The sequence below is a fragment of the Lineus longissimus genome, chromosome 1, assembly GCF_910592395.1.
Source record: "Lineus longissimus chromosome 1, tnLinLong1.2, whole genome shotgun sequence".
Taxonomy (NCBI): domain Eukaryota; kingdom Metazoa; phylum Nemertea; class Pilidiophora; order Heteronemertea; family Lineidae; genus Lineus; species Lineus longissimus.
Window position 1 is genome coordinate 25585688 of NC_088308.1, and position 22292 is coordinate 25607979.

The window sequence follows — 22292 nt, forward strand, 5'->3', positions numbered from 1 at the left end:
AGGCTTGAATAAGTTCTAATTATGAAATTTAATTTGTACACCTCATTCAAGGCCACACCAATCATGGACAATAATATTCCGGACAATAATTTGTGAACACAATAAAAATTCTTCATCAACTATAAACATATTTACATAATAGCACACAAATTCATCCACAAATCAAGCACCAATCTAATTTAAGTTTATTTAAAGGCTTTGAGCCTACAGCTTTAATTTTATCACCCAAGATCCCCAGAGAAATCTGCAAATCAAAATCAGACTCAAGACGGTAGATATCCCAACACATTGGTTCAAAAAATAAACCAGATTGTACTGAGATCCCTGCACACCAGTTAAAATTGATTTGAAAACATAGCATAGAATAATTGAACTATTCAAATGTGACCTGACAAACATAGAATCTTGTTCAAAACAAGAATTAAGTACAATTAATTTTGTAAGCAATCCAAGAATACACCTAACCAAATCTTTCAATTTTTGTATTTTTGAGCATGTTTTTGGCATATAATGCATGAGTGGCATATAAAATTGTCTGTTTCTTTATTTCAAAAATGTAGGTGATCTTATCCTATGCATACATGTAGCAAAGTTATGTTTAGAATATAGCCTTGAACACTGCCAAAAGGTACCTTATAGTAAGATGTGCATTTGAAAGAACAATATCATAACATTCTAGACAATTTTTTATAGGCCAGTCATAATGGACTAAGATATGGAGGGATAACCAATTTCTTTCAGAATACTGATAATGTTGGCAACAGCCATTAATTACAGACAATTTCAACACATTTAATGATTCCATTGCAAAATCGTAATCATATTTACAATTATTGAAGCAACTATTACATATTGCTCAAGCAAAATCAGCTAATAACAAAACTTGATAAACATTTTCATCTTCCATCACCTAATTATCTTTCCTATATGATGAAATACCAGAATGCGAGTCATTGAAGTAGGATAATACAAGTCATTGATTTCAATGCTAACCCAGAGAGAGGAAGCCTTGTTAGCATACTTTCCTAGCATATCGCTAATGTTGACTTTCATCTCTGGATCGGCATCAAAATCCTCCCTACTTCTAAATAGGGAATACATTTCCAAATATGTGGCGTAATGATACCCTGTAGACTCCGATGAAACGTAAGAGACAACTCCACACCAGTGAATGAAACTTGTCTTGACATGTCCTTTTGAAGTGAAAAATGCAGTCCCAGAAAGTGTTTAAAGTTTTTCAAATCCACAATGTCTTTACACATTCCCCCCTTTCCGCATGTTGTCCCTTTCTCTATATTTCTTCTTTTTCTCAATGTTGTTGCCGCCTTTGTGAGAAGACGATTAACAATATCACAGCTACGCTTCGGCCAGGATGATGATCAGATGATACAGCGTCATGTTGCGGATCACCGAACACCAGTCGGGCACCCTTGGGTGTATGGATGCAGTTTACAATGAATGGACCGGAACCTGAAAAGAGAGTTTAAGAAAAAGATATCAGTAACTGTCTGAGGCGAACATGACGGCAATGTGTTTGAGGCTCGAACACCCATCCTGACCGTGACACCCTAAGAGGCCTTCTCCTTTCGTTCAAAAAATTTGAAAAGTTGCAATTGTGCAGCTTCATACTCAATATGAATGGTGTAGGGCTTTAAATCTTGAGTGTTGTACATACCTTGTAGGGTCTTTTGTTTGATCAAACCCTGCTACATTGATGACGTTCATCTTATTGCCGTAAGGTGCATAACTAAGCGTTATCTGAAAAGATATATGATACAGAACGTTAGTGATATATCATTTTGGTATTTACCGTAAACCGCATTACATCCGCGAGCCTAATATTTTTCGCAATAATCACCAATCGCAAACTTTAGGGGTAAATGACTTTATAAAACATGCTGGAGCATAAGAGAGGAACAACTTACATGTTGGTGAATATTTTTCTTGCTGAGTAGGCCCAGACCTTCTAAATGTGAGTGGAAATCTCTAATAATAGTGAGATCTTTTTTCAATAAATGATCTGAAATTAAAATGGAAAGCAATAAGAACCAAATCAGATAGTAGTATCAATTGAAGACAGAATTTGTGGCCAGCTTGTGCTGCCATCTAGAATGAGTGGCGTAAACTAAAGTCTGCCTTGGCACTATTCGCACAAAAACTAGTTTCAGTCACATTTCAGCTATCACCACTTAATTAACTAAAACTTACTTATAATGTAACCGATGCTGCAGTCGTCTGGAAGACGGATATTATCACAAATGTCCATCAGTTTGCCTCCCCTGCAAGTCGAAAAGAAGAAAAATATTAAGAAATTGAAATGACATGATTTCTTACAAGCAAGTAGCAATACAATCATAATTGGGTGGAATTTCCCTCGAAATTGATAGACTGTACGGACATGAACTTTGATAAATCGAGAAGGACTGATGGCTTGGACCCGACCTTGATACAACTTGTCAAAACCCAGTGACATTAGCAGTACCATTGTTGGAATGCTCTGAAAAGTACATTCTGCTTTACCATCTGGGGGTACTACAAGGTATCATACTTTTTCTGAAGTTTTTGTCGTTGAGTTGGAGTCCTTAGGTGGTCTACTTACGCAGTATGTGGCATCATCTGTAAGGCCAACGCTCTACTGATACAGAAGCCGGCTCCACCAGTGGCAAACCAGAATGATATTTTTTGCTGAAATAAGAAGTAAATTGTGTGAATAAACCCATCACATGACAGCTTTACTGGCCTCCCATCAAATTGTATACATGCAAAATGAAAATCGAGTAAAGTGTTTCTGCTGATTGCAGGACGTGGTATGCTTCATTCAAGATACTCTAACTCGTCATGTTGCCAATGCAGCAATGAAGAAATCAACTTACATTTGGACGGTCTTTATCATTCATCTCAATGGGATGAGCTAAACTTGGTTTGCCGATATACCAGGCCTTGGTGTGGTTATAGTCCTGTAGCACCTGAACCAGCCGCGGAACATTCAGATACGTGTCATCATCGACATGGCAGAACCACCTGAAGAGAGAAAAGAAGGCTTTGGTTGTAGAGATGTCATAGAGGGCTCAAGGTAGCTTCAATCATACTGAACTGAAACACGCAGAACAAAATAACCCTGGAAATCAGATCAAAGATCATTGTGAGCGATTTGACCAGAACAATTTCCAGCAAAGTTCTCAGAGACATGGAGGCAACTTCCTACCAGTAGGATGCTACCAGAACAGCAGCCCTGTCTGCCATGACCAAAATGTTGCACCGAGGCCAGCAGTACAAAGCGTTGCCCCATCATGTGGCGCCCCCAACATGTCTTTCAATCATACACGTCAGTAACAAACCCTCCATTTATTGTTATTTATTGCGTTTGCACTTTTTTAGCAGTACATTCATTCCCTGGTGCCACTTGCGATAAAGTTCTCATGGGAATAAACTGCATATTGCCCTTTCTGAAGGCATAATGTGACATTTCATTTATCATAAATTACTAAATGATGACAAATCTCGCATTGGAAAATTATTGTCAATGTGTTATTAGGCCAAACCAATCAAGGCATTATGAATGTTTTGTTGCTTTTTCTGTGTTTTTCTGGACTTCGACACATCTCCTGAACGTCTGTTGAAGTACAATTAAGGATGACATGTATGTCTGTAATGAAAATGAATGAAAAAACCCAGAAGATGATATTGTCTGAGAAGACAAAGTTAATCCGAAAACTTGTGCAGCCACAGGAAGTCAGAGGCTTCTTCAATCAGTTCCTCTAGAGAAAAGTGCTCCAGCAGCCTTCATTCTAAGACGCCAAGTCTCTCATTCTTTCACTCAAGTTTTGGGCTCTATCTCGGACTCAGACTCGTTTAAGTAGGGTCATGTAGGAGCGTACACCTTTGCTTTGAAAGTTCATGTTTGTCACACATACCATGCAATCCTACAAGAATTTCTCATACAAGTTTCTCTGGCCTTATGCATGTGCTTGTAAATGGGTCTAGCGAACTCTTAGCACACACATGCATGCTGCAATGTTACACACTAATTGATCAATCTTCGGTTTTATTGAACTGACCCACATCAATCATAACCAATCCACTTACATGGGTTTGAGATTTCAACAAGATATTCACCAATGTGTTTGGAGCATGAACACGTCACAGGTTAACCCACTATATCTCATTGTCACTTCAGTCAGAATGGCCTATCAACAATTTGCTCCTCAATGCTGGGATGTGACCATAGCATAAGCTAACCAAATCCAACACCCAACCCAACGTGGTCCTCTGCTAAAATAGGTAACTTTGGCACAAATTGGCAGTTATTAGCCCTGAAGTTAAGGGAAAGTGCTCACACCTCAGTACTCTAACCTGAGTAAAGGCCTTAATACTCTCGACTCTCGTCCTCCTCTGGCGAAACCCCCCACTCAAAACTCAGGTTCGACCCAACATGTGCAAACATAACACTGAAACACCTACGCACACCAGATCGTCATTATAATATCATACACCATCATCACCCTACGCACAAGATAACAAAACACCGGCAATCCCATGAAGTGACGGGATCAGAGGTTTAAAAGATCGCTAGTGACCTCTAATGACTCCTTAATTGAAACAAGTCCCAGGGTAAAAACTTTAAAATGATCCAAACGAAATCTTAGTGAGAATTTCAATTCATTTTGAGATTCTAACCTGCCCCAGGCAAGCCAAGCCTTTCACATCAGTACCCCTGCAATCAACTTTTGTCCTTTTAACAAGTTTTTCAAAGCGATTTTTCAAAAAACATCTGGGGACCTGATATTGATAAAGACAGATGGATGTGCGCATTGTTCCCAGTATAATAATACAGTCAACAGCTAAGAGCTACGGAGCACCTTCTGATGGTCCTCAGGGTCACACCCACCCTTACAATCTGTCACAAATCATTTTGTTTTCTGCTGATGTTTCATACCTCAACTGGTAGTAGGAAAGGAGTTACGTCTGACAGTTTTAGAATCTGCGAGATTACGAAAATCATTTTCAGGAATAGATCATTTCCTTGTCTTTGTTTAGATGCATGCTCAGTCAAAAGAACATCATATAATCCATAACGATTCAAGAGAAATAGGAAGTCAATACCTAGGAACTGCAATTCAATATGCAACCTTTTTGGCTTCAGTTTGCAAGAGCGAAGATCCAGGCTCCACTTGTACATCAATATTATTGCTAGGTTCCCAAGAACAACCTCCGAACATCACCGAACAGGTGTGGAATTATTATTCTTTTACTTCGGTTGTATTTTTACGGCATTCCTTTCTTGCCTTCTTCAAACATTTGTTCAAGAAAATCTCAGTAGACACGGTTACCTATAGGTTTTAAGTTACTAAAACCTTTGTTGGCAAATTTGTTGTGGCACTAATTTGAAACAAAATGCTAATCTCAACTGATCGAATACTGAACTTCACACAACATCTCCATCATCCACACCATCCAGACCTATTTCATCCATCAAATCAGTCCCAGGAATCGGGCAGGAAATCTGAAAACTCCACTTATGGCAATCATGATCATATGTGGCTGTTGTTTTTATAGGCAATGGTTGTATATGGTTGACAACCTCATGATCACCACCCACAACTGTTTATTCCTTGAACATAAGAAACATTTCCAGAGAACCAAGTAGGATTTTTGCAGTAAATCATATCAAGATTTGTATAAAGGAGAGAGTAGAAGAACCGGTAAGTTATCATGAAGTGAAATACCTGAAACTACCAGCACTGGCAGCAGAGAAAAACTCCCTGGTGAAAGAAACTTTCCAGAACCAATGACCGCAATCTACAACTCAGACAAAAAGTTTAAAATTCGGAGTATAGCTTCCCAGTAGAGAAGGAAAGTCCACATGATGAACACTGCACCCTCGCATTCCAAGGAGGGTGACAGCCTGGCCCTTGGCCTGCAAGGCATCTGAAACATGTGGGTGCAGGAGCTGAGGTACCCTCAAGACACTGTCTCATGGTAAAGGAGCGGGGGTTTATTCTTCCAAGGACTACAAGATTACCATATACAACAAGAGGCATCAAGGAGTGTTTGAAACCAAGGTCTTCACATTTTTTCAGAATTGGCTGCAGAAACATAAGGCTGGGGTGATTTCTAGCAGCATGTGCACTGAGGTACAAGAGATTTGCAGGTCAGTGAATGATACAAAGACAGGAATTGGTCCTCACACCTTGAAGAGACACACTGACCCAAAGATGTGCAAGTCCAGATGAACTTCTCAGGAAGCCCAACTGCTGATTGTAGCTGGTACCGCTCTAAACCGTATAACTCTGAACCCACGCTGCTCATGATTCCGGATCAGCAGTTTTGCCAAGAGGGTGTCTTGATTTCTGTTTAATCAACCCTGATTGATGTATACTCACTAAACATTATGATACCAGGCTGGCGGGACATAAAATAACATTGAATGGTATCCGAGGTATCATTCCCTGGCAAAACACTCAAGAACAGGTGAATTTATTTTTAATGGTTTGGATGATAAACAAGGAAATAATCATTTAATCATTCAATAGAAATATTTGAAGTGAATTGTCAAGAGATTTTTTAAGGTAGTTCAAACAGTCTGTGGGGCCGGTTGGACTGAGTCAAGGAGGATTCGTGTGGCAGTAAGATTGGTTTACTACAGCAACCAGGGGACACTACCCTCTTCCTTTCAATTAAAGAACAATTAAACTGAAAAAAGACCAACTCAAGACAGGTCATCTGTGCCATTATTCTAACAGGAGGCATTTCAAAAATCTCAATCTGTCACTCCCTCGGGTAAAAATGGCAAATTGGTTCAAACAAAAGATGAACATCATTTAATTTTTCTAACAAGATTTTAAAGATGTAATGACCTGAGGGCCCTGCTACATGAATTCATTATCACAGTTGGCGTGTGACAAACTCTCATCAAAGTGCTGCTCATTTGCTCCAAAAAAATGGAATTTTCCCCCAAGGAAAACACTTGCTGCCAGGAAGCACTTGCCTTTTGACATCTTAAATGCCCCAGTGGCCTTTGTTTGAATGAAACAATCAAGGGATCAAAGTAATTAAGAGAAATCTGACAGTGATGAGGCTGCAAAGTTCACACCATTTGAACCATGATGAAAGCAAAGATTTATGACCCAATTCGAAGGCGGGTAGTTTTTATTAGACACATTATTTTAAGTCTTTTCCTTCCTGTAAGTTCTATTTCTTTTGAATTAGATCATGCCTCTCAGTTCCCTCAATTGTCAATAGATAGTGCTGAAGGAAAATTGAAATCTTGTGCACAAGTTTCTCACGGGTTTCTATAAACTAATCCATGCTATAATATTGATATTATGTGGTGAGGAGCCGGATCTTTCCATTTAGCCCGGGGAAGGATTGTAGGTAAAGCATTAGTCCAGCTTCCCCAGGGCTGAGTGGTCTCAAGAGGCCCACATGAAGGTTTACATAACATACTCTCAAGGGTTGTAAGCATGGAATAACATTCGTGACCTATGCCCCATCTTGCTAACAGTAACCCTGAAACATGTAAAATGTTTGCCTATAGTTACAAGTAAAAGATGGCCTAATTTTCAGTTGCCGGTAGGATTAAGAGTTTGTTGTCAATATTCAATGGCGATGCATACAGTAGAAATGTTCACCAAGTTTGCATCTGATTGTGCATTCGTGAAGGTTTCTCAGTTTACAGTATCTCGGCAAAAATTCTGCTCAGATGCGGGGAATCGAGGACTTAAATTACCTTTTGCTTGAGCGGATGAAATAATCGTACTCGACGGACATCTTGCAGCAGAGATCCTGCCTGGAATGATACAAGGTAAAATACATGAATATTCAGCAACATCTCGAGATATTCAAGTCCAACTAACTACAATATGGAGGGAAACTGAAAAAGTTGAGAAAAGTGATATAGTGTATAGGTCTAACTCTATACCGATTACATTCTTCATAGTTTGCTTACTGGTTTCTGCTTAACAATTAACCTTTGCTACCATTTTCTGGCCCGACATGGAATGCATGACCACAAACTAATGCTCTGACAAATTGCTATGATATTTACGTTACAACTTTGCAAAGCCCCTGAGGCACCATTGATTTAAGCCTCTGAAGCATGCTTCCATGCAGTAAGACCCCAATATGAGCGGCCATGTTTTTCTAGTGTTTGGGTGACAAAACGTGCATGGGCTGTTCCACGTTGTTGTTAAGCATGATAACAATGTGACAAATCAAGTTAAAATCCTATGTTTGGATGGGGCCTCGGGCCAACTATTAGTGGCATACTTCAGGAATTTATGAGAAGAATGCCCACTAATGGTTTTATATAAAACACATTATGCTAAAAAAACAAGGTCTGCATGTGAGACTGCCTGGTTTTTGTAACTTTGGCAGGAGTGATGAAGAACAGTCAACACTCTACATATTTTTTTTGAATTTGTCATCAGTTGCAGTATGAAAAGTACCATTACACAAAGGCAAAAGGAAAGTATAATAAAGGCCTGTTAAATTGGTTGACATTCAGGTCAGTTCCTGTATGCAGCTCCCAGGTAACCTAATAAATTACCAGTTTTTAATTATGTTGGTGACACAGTGTAATTATCACCATAAGAAGAAAACTCATAAAACTTGGCACAGAATATTTAACCCTTTCATGAAAAGTAACTGCCTTTCTAATTGGTTCCTGGTTTTATCTCAATTTTTCATCTAAATTTCTCAAGCAGAAGAAGCGCTCCACTCCTGCCTCACAATTCAAGTGGTAGAGATGAAATCTGACTCGAACACCAACATTGGTGTTTTATGAAGCATGTGGTTTGAGAATCTGAAGGGCCTCTGCCGTTATCATATTGCTTTGAATCACCTGTTTTCAAGTGAGGTTTCCATGGTGTCAAAGTTTGTATGAACGCAGCTGAGGAATAATTCAAGCAGGAAAAATATCCAACTTTCTAACAATACATCAGTTCAACACCACTGTGACGAATCAGAGTTGAATACTCTGACCAACATTGAAATTTACTTGCAAGGTACTTTTGTGGGACATGTATTGATTGAAAACCCCTTCGTATTTCAACTTGATTCAATTCATTAACCCTCTCCAACTGCACTGTTCTACATTATTGACATAAATTCAAATTACACCGCCCATTGTACTCAATTGGTAAATCCACTATTGACAATAATAGCATGGCAATATTTTAATAAAATCTCACTTCACCTTGAAATGGACGATTTCAAGTAACTAAAATGTCTCCTTACATCGCCTCTTGGTGTTTTTGGAGTGTCCATGAGTTCCCGCACGGCACCCGTGAGTTCTGATGACCAATTTTACTTTTTACTGAAAGCACTGGCCAAAACATGAAGTGCTCATCGAAAGTATATAATCCACAATTTACATAGAATTACAAAATTTGATGTCATATTGAAATCGTTTAATTAAACAGAGCACAAGGATGCTGGCAAAACGAAAGGGCTCTTCAACAAATTAATACCATCAAGGGGAAATCTGATATAGCTCTGATTAACACCCCTCTCTCTTATGTCTCTCCTGCGTGTGCCAAGCAGTAGTCCAAATATGTACAGCATTACAACTGCTCTTTTAGGCACAACTTCAATATATCGTAATAACTTCATATTGGTCTTTCGTGACTTTCAAACCAGCCACATTGTGAGGATCAGGGATAACTCAACTTTCGAAAGAAAAAATTCCAACACAGAAAAAATGTTCAAGAATACGAGTTACCAAGGAGTGGCATCAGCAATGGACGAAGGCGAACCAAATCTAGATCGTGGGAACATCACAAAACAGACAGACACTTCTTCAAGTTTGAATAACAGGAATAAAGCAAGTTCTTGGTGCTCACGTGCAGTTACGAAAGTAAGAATCACATCAAATGCTTCAATGAAAATTGTACCGAACAAAAAATCCTGGCTACGAAGGTCGCACGTGGCTATTCTCATACCTCAAAAATCACGGACGGTGAAGGAGGAAAAGACTACCGCAATCACTGCAAATCTAGGACAGGGACAAAAGCAACTGAAATCGTCCTGCAGCTGACTTGGACAGCTACGATGCAGGGATCGTTCCGTATTGCTCAACGTCAGAACCTGTTCATTGGCAACAATAAGCTGCTGAGGTAAAGAATAAGATAAGAGGGAATAAGAGAAAGATAATGATGCCCACACAAATACTGTTGCCAAGATTTTACAACCGTTCCTCAGGCAATAACTTTGTAATAAAGGAAGCTGCCTTTGAAGATGCTGGGAGGCTGGTGGTCCATTCACAATTCCTTCATGTTCTGGAATTTTTTTTGTTCTATATCCTCATGATCCAAAATCAACACAACATAATTGCTTTGACTGTATCTACTTGCAAAATGATTGCATTGTTTTATCTAGGCTACATTAAATTTTATGACTTAAGATGCTGGTAGCAGGCCTTATTATGGTCGGCTCCTTCTTTGTAGCAGTTAAAGACAAGAATTACTGGAAACCACATGGTTAGCTCGACAAGTCCCATGGCTTTACAAAACTAGCAACCAAAGTGTCTTCTTCAAATAGAAAATACCTCAGCAATTTTCCCACACACAGAAATATAAATTAACAAAAGAACTATGAAGATGAGCAAAGAGGATTCCAAAAGTGACCCAAGGTATCTCGTCAACAGATGGCAAGCGAAATGTCCATTCAGACAAATTTAGCCACCCACACTAAATGTTCTGAATGTGCAATACCGTTCTTTGATCAGAATACTTTATCTCAGGTATTGATTTCACCCCTGACAATCTGACCCTTTATGCTGAAGGGCCACACAATAGATAACCTGATGAACCCCTCGGAACATCTTCAATATGTCTTGATTCATCAGGTGGGACAGTGGACGAGTTGTGGGTGTCTCTTTTATTGGACGATGTCACATCTTTCTGATCAAATCAGTGGTCATTTGGCTCCAACAGATGCCAGCTGTTCAGTCCAAGGCCTACAGAATACACTTGATCAGTAGAGTGCCCTGGATGTCCTCACGACTGCCCCAGGGTTTTCATGAATAAAAGAATAAAACTTTCAATGTTTGCCTTGACTTGATATCCTCGTCAACATGATCTCATAATGGTTGCCTCCTCCAGAACACGAGGATTCACATTTTGCCCACGCACTTTATCGAAGAGTTGCCCCAAGCTAACAGAACAAGAGAGCAGCCCAAGTATACATTTATGCACGCAATAAAACTAACCAGAAGCGAGAGCTGGGAGTGATATTCTGGAAATGAGCCATTGAACGAGACAATTATTTAATACACCTTGCCACAAACTTACAACTCTCGAACAATACCGTCCCCTTGTCCCCTCATTAATGAAACTTAAACATTGTATCTGGTTACCAAAATAGGAACAGGAGGTTTGCATGTCCTATCTCCCTGCTGTGACATTGCCTATTAAGTTGCTCTTGCCTATTATCTGGCGACTTGTTGTGATGAGCCCTTTACACCTTCCTCTCACCTGTAGGGTCAAACATCTAATCATCACCCATCTGCCATGCTGGCAGGGACGGAACCCTTTCAACCATCCCCAGTTCTTGCTAAGAACATCCCTCAGACACTCTTCTGCATAATTTGCTCTTGGCTATCTCCTCAAATGACGAGATATGTACCCCTCCTCATTAATGTAGTCTACCGGACACTTTCTGTTGAAATATAAATTACTTGGTGGTATACAGAGGAATGATTATCCTTTGTGATTTCCAGCAGTTTTCAAAAGCTGTTGGAAGAAGGCGAACCATGATAGTATAGTATAGTATATATTTTATTCAAGTGTCATCTGTTTCACGATACAGCCAGCCTTATTTAGGCTTATAATACACATTATATAAGCTTACATAGTAGTTTACGGACCAAAAGTTTATTTTAAATTTATTACACTGAGCTTGGAATTCTGATTCACCACTTCTGTGCAACACTCTTTCAAGATAAGATCACACTTCATCAATCCTTAATTAGTCATCTTCTCAACGCAACTTGCCATATTCTGGGCATTAATTAGTTTGCTATCAACGATTTTTGTGTGTTTTAAAGTTTTTTGCGCATGTGAATCTAAATGTTAACATGACGAAAAAGAAATCATTCTAGGAGAAACATGTGTAGTCAGAATGATGTCAGGGTTACATTACTGAATGCACAGCGTTAATGTACATGGGCAACTGGGTCTCGACTGTGGCAAAAATTGATTTAAAGTTGGAGATTTAACAAACTGCTTTCACCCCAATCAGCCCCCTGGCACCAAAACAGAGATTCCATCATCGGCCGCAAAGCCTTATAGTCATGTGGAGTGGAACCTTGGGAAGATAAAACATGATCAACAACACCAAATGCCCTTCAGCTAGGACATTGCCTGATTTGAAAGACAACCTTGAAATTCTGAGACTGAGAATCCTGAGAATGGAGGTAATAATGGAGGGGTAATTTATCAGTGTCGATTCAATATAAAAAGCATTGGTTAGGCTTTCACAATTGATCTCTTATTAAATCTGTTTGGCCAATTTGATATGCATTATATCCCCTGGATGCCTCCAGAGTTTATGCTAAAGTTTTACGATTTCAGCACATCTTTGCCTAATGGGGTTTCAAAATCGTCAACTTGGATTTAAACTGATAATCAGTACCTCGAATGGTGGGAAATAGCATTTTATAAATAACGTTGGTCCAGGTCAAACTGAAGCAAAGCACCCTAGCTCCTCTCTCCTGTACCATTATCTTCTAAACCCAGAGCATCTGCTTTTAACATTCAATTGTTGGATCAAGATTCCTTCACAGATTACAGCTTCAGATTCAACCTTCCACTTGAAGGATTTCCACTATTCTGGCCTAAACGGACATTAAGATTTTATGGTTCAGATTTCCCCCATTCAACTCGGTGATGTCAAAGAGATGCAACAGTTGAATAGAAATGGCAAGAGATTTCCCAAAAGTGGGAGAGATAAGGGCATCTTTCAGACCACTTGGTCATGGTGGCCTGTGACCAACCACTTCCCTTGGCAAAGGCTGTAGAAGCTTGAGGATGTGATTGTGAATCACTGTGTCCTACCAATTCAACAAAGTATGAAGTTATGCCACATTGGCACATGGACAAACATTGAGAACACCATCATCTTGTACAACAATCCAAGTGGTTTAGTGGATTGAAGTTTTGGAACTGCAGGATGCCACTTTACCCAACAAAAGCATTTCTAATTGCAAATAATGATGACATGTAGGCTTGGCTGTGATCATCTCCAAATTCATGCATTGAAGTTTGTTTGATGCTTGGGTGCAGTTGCTTTGTAGATGAATGATGACAAAAAAGTTCTTGAGGAAATCAAATGTTGGTGCAAATGGAATCTTGGATTTCGCAAGCTTGATCAAATAAACACTTTCACGAAGGTAGACAGATGTTTCCCGGGCAACACAGGAAGCAAATTAGTGGCATTAAAAGCTTTTCTTGGCTTACACTCAAATCTTCATCTTTTTACCTGAAATTCAGGTGAAAAACTGAGAAATGCTGAAAGCAACTGGGCAAACAACTGGAAGCAACAATTCATACATGATGCCAAATGTCGATTTTCGGAAATGATACAGGCCTGTTAATTGGTCAAAATCACTGCATGAAAAACCCATTTTCTGGTGCCTTTTGCCAGAGCCAAACAGGAAAACTCTTGTAAGGCCATCTGATGAAGGGCCCATGAGTGGCCCATCATCATACTCTCATACAACCAGGTCATGAAAATATTGATAATGAAATCAGCTCTGTTTATATTGCTTGGTCATACACTGCTGCTAGTATAAAATAACTATTTCTTCAGGAATGCCTGTTTGAGCTGACAATTCTTATCCAAAGTAGTCCAAATCTTCTTACACAGAAAATTCAACCACTTCCCCTTGGGCAACTAGAGATTCGTATGAAATCACTTGAACAGATTGAAAGAAGTGGACTGCTCAATGGATTCAGTCAAAGACGTTTCTTGAAATCAGCTCTATCAAGATGGACAAGATGGGAGACAATGCTGTGGTCCACAGCCAAATTCCTTTACATTGCCATCTCAACCCCTCAGGGCACCAAGCAAATAGAACACAGATGACAAACCATGAAAACCACTTCATCGAATTGTTAAAAGTATCTGGAGATGACACAAGATCTCTCGAATAGTGAGGGGTCAGTGCGTTTGGACAATGCCTGTTTCCGAAGGACAACATATGGCAGGGGGAGTACAAACAGGGTTGCAGGGTCAGCACCCTTTTCAGATTGGTCATGTTTTTACAATTCTAAGAGTACCTTGAAGACATAGTATCGCAGAATCTTTTCCATCAGGGGGACTGTTTTGGACCTCGTCTCACATCTCTAATGGACTAAGCTACCTCTTCAGATGGAAAAGGTATTTAGAAGAATTTCAGGTCCTTTCATCAAATTTGCAAAATCTCCATCCACCTGTGTGAATGCGGATGCATTTGCCAATAGATTCCTGGACAGTCTTCATATGACGCTATTCATCCCCACCCCACAAAATCTCATGTGTTCAAACAAGTTTGCAGTGGTCTATTGTGCCGAGCTTCCTGTGGGCTGACCTAGGAGCGCTCACAAGATGGTTCCCAGGATATTTCAGAATGAGATGCATTAATTGAGTCATTATAAAGGGGCTTGACAATAGGGAGGTAAGAGCAGTGAAAATAGGCCAAGTACCTCACAGTAAGATGACTCATGATGTGCATGTTCCGTTTTATGTTTTATATTTCTGTTGCATGCAGACCCACATTCCATCGACCAACTGTTGAAGCAAGAAACATGATATGACAAATCCAGATGACATGTTATGAATATCACTGCAAGGAGACATCGTTGTCTACAGTTCTACCCAAAAAACCTTGCTGGCCATGTGCAACACCATCACCTCACGGTCTGGGTACTGAAAGACAGCACAGTGTAATACAGGAGACAAGACCTAGATCTTGGCCTGAAGAATATCACATGGGCTCTTGACATTACTTGGCAGGCGACAGCCTGTGCAGTATGAAACTTACACAAAAGCTACAAGGCATAGGCCTATAGAAATGAGAAATGCCCTAATACCCATCAATGCAGGCCTCTGCCTGTTTCTCATGATATGGAAATGACGGATAATTATAGGACATGGGCTTGGCATATTAGAATAATAATGCCAAGAGTGATATTTGCATGACTTAGTATATTAGAGTCGCCAGGGCCTGTGGCCACCGAGTAGAGTGGGTCATCACTGCATTCCTGTTAGATTGTCATTTTCCATGTCATTTGGGGATTGGACTTGCAGGTTTTAAGCACAGTTTGAAAACTGCATTTGAGCAGTAGCATCATAATATCATCAACGTTTCAATACTGTGAGCATTTATTGGCTATAAGCCGTGAATTTTCTAAAAAGCATTTCGTTCAAGTTGTCAGAAGTTTTTCTTGCTCAACAGTTGGTTGTCATTGAACCTGAAAGTGAAGGTAGACGATGCAGAGAGTTTGAGTGATAAAGACTGAGAACTTGATTAAAAAAACAGTCATCAGACACTAAAACCTCGCCTGTCTACGATGTGAAGTGGCTGGATAACATTTGAACACACAAACCAAGTCTCTGAAGAGGCCTGATTGACCTTCCTGAAGATTACAAGGGGAAGGCACGATCGTAATGGCACGATGTTCCATTCAGTGAGGTTCAGGCTGCTCAAACTAAAGCAGGTGGTGATATAAATTCAAGTATGTTTCGAGCACCATTCACCCTGTTGCCGCTACCATCATTTCAAAACCAAACAGGCAGGATTTCATGGAGAGCTGAAGACCTTATTGCCTGTATTGTATTCCTCACTCGGAACTGGTCTTGCTGGGTACGATTTCCTGAACAAATTAACAAACCAGCGTGGGAATTCGGGGCATGCGTGTTGCTTGAAATATTGGACTTGGTAAAAAACAAACTGTAGAAGGGATGCCACAACACCTTTCCTGGGAGGGGGTGGGACGTGGGTGGGGGGCGGGGGTCAGATCTACCCATGTACCTGAACCAATATGGCTTGGCAAACCTAGCAAACCACAAATATTCTTATTTCAGCTCTATCTGATCTACCATTACACGCAGGAAGTTGTGCAGTTGCCTATACTATCATATAACTGACCCAAACATCGTGGGAATTCTTTGGGCATGTTTTTCCTCAACAACATGAAACAAATGAGTAATATTCTTGTAAAATACAAGCCTCTGGGTTGTAACACCTGATAAAACGGCTCATCCTGCTTTAACTTCATTTGACTTGGTCTAAAGGAAAATGATGAGAATAAAACGTTAAATGCTATATGGAGATCGACTGCAAGTGGAGCTGGTTTGGCATAAAGGGTTACGGTAGTCAAAATTTCTTTTAAATTCTAGGCCAGTGCATGTTCGAAAGAAGACAAAATGGATAAATAACGAAAAGCATAAAATAGCAACACAAAAAGACCATTATGAGCAGGTTACTGATATACTGTCTGGTCCATTAAAAGATAAGATGAAGATGGGGAACTTTCTATGCATCACACGTCATGCCCGAGCAGCCATGAATCAGAATCTCAGAAATCTTCCAACCTGACCCCTGAAGATGACTGATACGGTAAAAATAGTCATGGAGCCCGGGTGCAATCGGTGAGAAAATGTCCACGTCTATTCACCTCCCTCGAAAACATGGAAAAGAATCTGGCCTCCTTCACCTGTATTTTGATTTTTATTGATGCGCTCAAACATCCATATTGTTCGTCTTACAAAACAGCACAATAGTGTTATCTGTCTGGTGGTTGCATCCCGGGATGTGTGGGAATTTTTCACTGGAGGAAAATCTCCGCAAATAGCCCGCAACAAAAGAAAACAGCAAATAGTCTTACCTATTGTGTCCCTGAGAGCAGTTTGTGTTGATAAGGTGCCCATCTGAAAAATAAAGAACAAATGGGGTGAGTAAATGGAAAATCATGGTAAACCAGAGGTCCAGCCCCCAGGTTTTATAAATAGCGGACACTCTAACTGGTCTGGGAGACTGGGGTTACAGTTGGTTGAATCTTGTTGAACTCATCCCCCAAAATACAGGGTGTCTCTTAATGATTGTGACAATTTAGCTTGTTATCTCATGGATGGTGCCCTACATAACTGAGTAACTGCATGGTGCAAGGGTATGCACCCCCCCCCCAAAAAAAAACAGATTGCATCCTCCCACAGCCATGATTTTGGAAGAACCTACAAATCAATGCAAGGGGAAGGAGCATGTGGTTGACCCAGGTGTTGAAGGATCCTCTTTCCAGACACTCCAAGGAAAGTGGCAATACAATTTTTTTCAAGACATTTCTTTTGAATGAGGTGCACAGAAGCACCTCAATTTATTTATCAGAACGCAAACACATCTTGACAAGTGAGAGATAAACAGAAGAGGCAAAGATAAACTTTGGAAAAACTTTGACCTCTATTGGCATAAATCATGTCTCCTCCCCAATCATGGTGACTGAGGCAGAAAGACAAATATGATTACAAGTTTGCCTGAATATTGCTTATAACTTAGTACATCTCTACACACTGTTACAGTAAGCACAGGGTGGAATGAACTTGACAAATATTTACTATACATTCCATGTAAAACTTGGTCTAATTCTGCATACATTTTGTGGTCAAAATCACAGAATTGCATTGTAAAGGTTGGTGAAACGACTCCACAAATATTAGTACATTGACTTGACAATCTTTCAGGAGGACCCCCTATAGTCTTATCATGAAATCCTTCCAACAAGACAATGGTCACCTTGTTTGCCTGCGAGCCAGTTATCCAAAATCAGATATATCAAATCAAATATCCTCGAAGGGTGTGTACAATGACACTCCCTATCAAGGAGAAGTGAATAGAGAGATTAGGCACCTGTGAAATACATGGTCAGCAGGAATAACATTCATGACCTGCTATGTGACAATAAAGTTGGTTGAAAGTTGTCATTTTGAAAATGGCATATTTTCTAGGCATTATGCTGTTCGCAGTTTGATGTGGTCAGCAAAACGTCATGCAGGCCTAGCTAAGTACTAATATTTAAGGATTTTACATTGTTGAAGCTTACCATGCTTACCGCCAATAATTCTTTGGATCAAGCCATGTCTTAGGAGAGTATAATAGGCGGCAACAGGCCAATGTACACAGACTTACAAGATGTTATACAACCGCTATGGTAATGGAAAAAGTGGAGTTGGCCGAGGGAAAATATTTGCCCAGGCTAGTTGGCCAGAGGTGTTTACATTGATTGGACGACAAAAAATGTTTGCTCAGTTATAGCTAAGAAAGCGGGCCTCCACTTTAGTCCTTAGGAGATTGTACTGGTTATTGAGACATATTAGGCCTATAGACCGATGCGATACCTAGCTAGCACCACCATTGTCTAGCCAGCTCTTATGCCATGTGATGTTCTCTTTAACATTGTTACAGGGTGAAACAAAATAATTTTACAGAAATCTTCTTGTTCTAAGAAGTTTGTCTGCTACATAGAAACACTAGAAGGAGGTCAAGAACCATCTGAGAAGTGATATCGGCTTTGCTAGTGGGCTAATAGCATAAATAGCCTATGCATTATGGCATTCAGAGACTTTCTGAGTATGACGGAGCCATCATTGATTTTTACAGGAAGACGAAAAGTAGGTTGTAAAATGTTACCCAGTATTCACAAGCAAATGGAAAAGAAAGTAATGCCAATAGATTTCAAATGCCGAGTCCAACTTGAGGAAAGGAACGTCTTTTTGGGAGTTTTCCATCAACTGGGTGTATTTGGTTCTTCAAGAGTTAAAATTGTAATTGCAATGAAATGATGGTGCATCGCTATGTTGATGACCGAGGTCATTGTTGCTTTACCACTTGAGCGGTTGACCATGCTGACCAGTTCCTTATCCAGCTCTCCAAATCAGATTGAGGTTCATCTTACAACAAAAATACAACTCTATTGGACCAAAATAGACCCTTAGTAAGGCAGGGAACAAAAGCGAACAGATAGCATCACAATACCTCTGTAGTTTTCAATTATGTCTGCACTGGTGGTCAAAGTGCTCCAAAATGGAGAAAGTTCAAAATACTTTCACACTTCGACAATGCAGAACTTTGTCAATGGTCAGGGGAAGCAGAGATAAGGATCAGACTTGAGAATGTGACACTAATGGGACCAATCTCTGTAGCTGAGAGTAATTTTGGTCGAGCACAGAATGGTATTGGCACCTTGGTACCACTGGATCCTTTGAAGGATTTGGCACCTACAAGATGCAACTGGACCTACTATTTTGAACAGAAATGTCAAGAAAAACATCTTGGAAGACAGACCTACATGTATGATAAGCTGACCGTTTAGACGTTTACCATTACTCACTGCTAAATAAATATTGCCCTGAAAGTCAATATTACCGTGTATAAACATGGAACAGGAAACAGTCAACAGCAATTTCTTCCTGTTCTAAACATTCTTGGTACTAATATCCAGTTTCAGCCATGGTAAAGCAAAACTCAGCACTGGAATCCACTGGGAATCAGGCACTGGCATCCACTGGGAATCAGGCACTGGCATCCACTGGTACTACACCATCAGTCACTAGGCCTGCATCACACTGTGGAGGGTACTTACTCGTTTTCTTATGGTAATATTCGTCATTTGTATCAGTGAAGAAATATGTCTGAAATGAAAAAGATGAGGAAGGTTTTTATTGCACAGTAAAGCGTTTGGTGTCTTTTGTCCGAGTTCAAAATCTCCACTGGTAATAAACCGGTCTGCCCTAAAAAATATATATTTTGAGATCTAACACTGCCAGTGCCTCTTCAAGTCCACCATACATAATCTGCCTCAATGAAGAACTGTTCTCATGAGAAAGCCGAGCCTAGAAGAAACACAAGCTTTATCAGCAGCTGAAATGGCAAAGGTCTGACCTCACAAACAGGAAAAATAATCAAGCACAGTTTAGCAGTTCATTTACAACCAAGTAAAATAATGCCTTTCAGAGTGCAGAAATCAGTAGACCCATTTTCACATGTGATGAGGTGTCACTGGGCTGCTGATGGATGAAGGCACCTGACGGGTAAATGAAGTGTGCAACTGAGAAGTCAGGCTTTACCTGGATTTTTTGGTTTAATGATCTTCATGTGCCTGTGATTTCGACCCCATTCAGAAAAATTTCACCAAAATTTGTAAGGTTTTGCTTTTCTAAGTTTTCAAAGCAATGGAAGGGAATATCTTTGCACAGTTACATTGTATGTAAGGATTTTTTTTTTAAACGGAGCTGAATAGGCCTATGCCAAGTATAAAAGCTGAAGAATTTCGCGATGAGCAGGGATGCATCAAAATCCAATCATTTCAATAGCCTACCTACACACTATACAGTACACCTGTTTTCCCCACCAAAAGATTCCGCCCACGATAAACCCATAGAAACACTTTCTCTTTTCACCTTTTAGCATAATCCATAAAATATCATCAATTCATATTCATGGCAACAAGAGCGGCCCCCAGGTCTTCACCTGCCCCATAATACACAGCCAAGCAGCATAGCATCAGGGGGTTAGGGAACCGCCAAATTATCACATTCAATTACACAGCAGTTTTCCTCATATTTCTTTTGTTGTATTTTGTTACTTGAACAATTATTATTATACCTGGCCACATAGCAACTCAATCAAGGCCACAGGTTGATGATATCCCCAAACAGTTAACCTACATTTTATATCAAACTATGACATGCATTATTATGAAAATTTGAGACAAACAAACCCCCCTTTATACTACCTTACAATGTAATAATGGATGTGAGAAAAATAAAGTTCAGAGGTTTCTCCAGCCTGAATAAGGACAGGAATTTTTGTATTCAAGTTTAGGACATGAGCTAAAACATACTTGACTATAGAATAAAAGTAAGTTGTTTTCTTCAAACCATACCCAAACCTAGCAAAACAAACTTTAGTGAAGTGACATGAATTCTCTCAAGAATTTGTTTTTTTAATTTGGGAACATGAAGGCTCTAATTCCTTTTTAAAACTTCTTGCTTCTAATACCCAAGATTTCCTTAGGGCAGAGGATACAGAGTTACATATTGTAGTGTTTGACATGAATGATGTCCACTTTCCCTCAACGTAAAAAAATATGACTTCATGAGCATGTCATCATCTCAGGTGAGATAGCAGATAAGGAGGTATTGATAGCAGTTCGGGAGGAGATCTCAAAGTTTAGCAAAAGATGTGATGACCTGTACAGCGTTACACATGGAAGGTTTACTAAGTTAGGCTGGAATGGATTAGGAAAACAACAGAGTTCAAACTGGGATCGCTTTAGAATATTGTCACTTTGTTATCTTGGAGCCCAAGTACAAGGCATTGGCAAGCTGCATTCCTGAAAATGGCTGTTCACACATGGCAAAGGTAGTGGCAATAAGAACCATATGATGGCTATTAGGGTTCACTTATGGGCTATCAGCCGTGGGGAGCTTTATGGGAAAGAGGTTTCACTGAACTTCTCTCACCTCATCCTGAGAAGCAGTACCTGTCAGAAAAAAGTTTCCAAGGTTTTGAAAGGAGGAGGCCTTTTTTTTATCCTCGACTCTTAAGTTTCAAGAACTTGCATCGCTTGATTTGTAGCCAAACACATGCGATAAAAAAGACAAGAATGCGAGAAATCAGATTAAGGTCGATTGGTAATCATCGGAGAACTAAACATGGTTTACAACTCACCTGGTCTCTTGCGAGGGACACCCAAGTGTCCAGCAGCAAATCCAAACGCCCTTGATGGTATTTCTTGGTTGTCTTCACACTTATGAACATGTCTTCAATCTGAGTTGGCAGGGTGTTCGGGTTGACAGCACGCGTCGGTTTCAACCGGAGTTTTATCCCAGAATCTTTCAGTTCCACATACTGGTCCCCAGGATCATCATCATCTAAGGTATCCCTTCCTCTCCTGCCATCATCATGGGCTGCCTTAGTATCCACATACTCATCTAGAGAACGCCTACCAACTAAGGTCTGTCTTTGGTCAAGACCAAAACTATCCACAACCTGATTTTCACCACCGAAGTCAGGACTTTCCTGGTCCGATTCACGCAAAATCACCGTGAAACAACACAGAAAACTTATCAAACCTATAAGCTGCAGCGTCCTTTTATACTTTAAACGCATTTTGACCACTTTTGGGTGGTAAACCACCGATTTAGAAACTTTTTTCGACTCCTCAAATCTCAACACATCTCTCCACTTCCAACTTTCTGCTAGAATGTCAACACTGTAGTGTAAAGGTATACATTGTATACCCTTCTGTACAATT

At 40.0% G+C, this 22292-nt stretch overlaps 1 protein-coding gene across 1 annotated transcript; it reads right to left on the reverse strand.

Annotated features, from left to right (window-relative positions):
- Positions 1 to 39: 39 nt before the first annotated feature.
- Positions 40 to 22230, reverse strand: LOC135494051 (fringe glycosyltransferase-like). The gene is made up of 10 exons (XM_064781803.1): positions 21707 to 22230; positions 19617 to 19665; positions 16869 to 16911; positions 7730 to 7789; positions 2874 to 3021; positions 2600 to 2685; positions 2209 to 2279; positions 1926 to 2020; positions 1676 to 1758; positions 40 to 1470 (listed from the first exon to the last, which is right to left on the reverse strand). The coding sequence occupies exons 1-10, from the start codon at positions 22145 to 22147 to the stop codon at positions 1407 to 1409; spliced, it is 1140 nt and encodes a 379-aa protein (XP_064637873.1). The 5' UTR covers positions 22148 to 22230; the 3' UTR covers positions 40 to 1406.
- Between the last annotated feature and the right edge of the window lie 62 nt (positions 22231 to 22292).

Bases quoted from the DNA above. Each gene is read 5' to 3' on its own strand.
- LOC135494051 (XM_064781803.1), bottom strand. From the start codon at position 22,147: ATGCGTTTAAAGTATAAAAGGACGCTGCAGCTTATAGGTTTGATAAGT. The intron at 16,912-19,616 runs GTAAGTACCCTC...TTTATTTTTCAG, and splicing joins ATATTACCATAAGAAAACGA to ATGGGCACCTTATCAACACA. The intron at 2,280-2,599 runs GTAAGTAGACCA...TTCGACTTGCAG, and splicing joins CAGATGATGCCACATACTGC to GGGAGGCAAACTGATGGACA.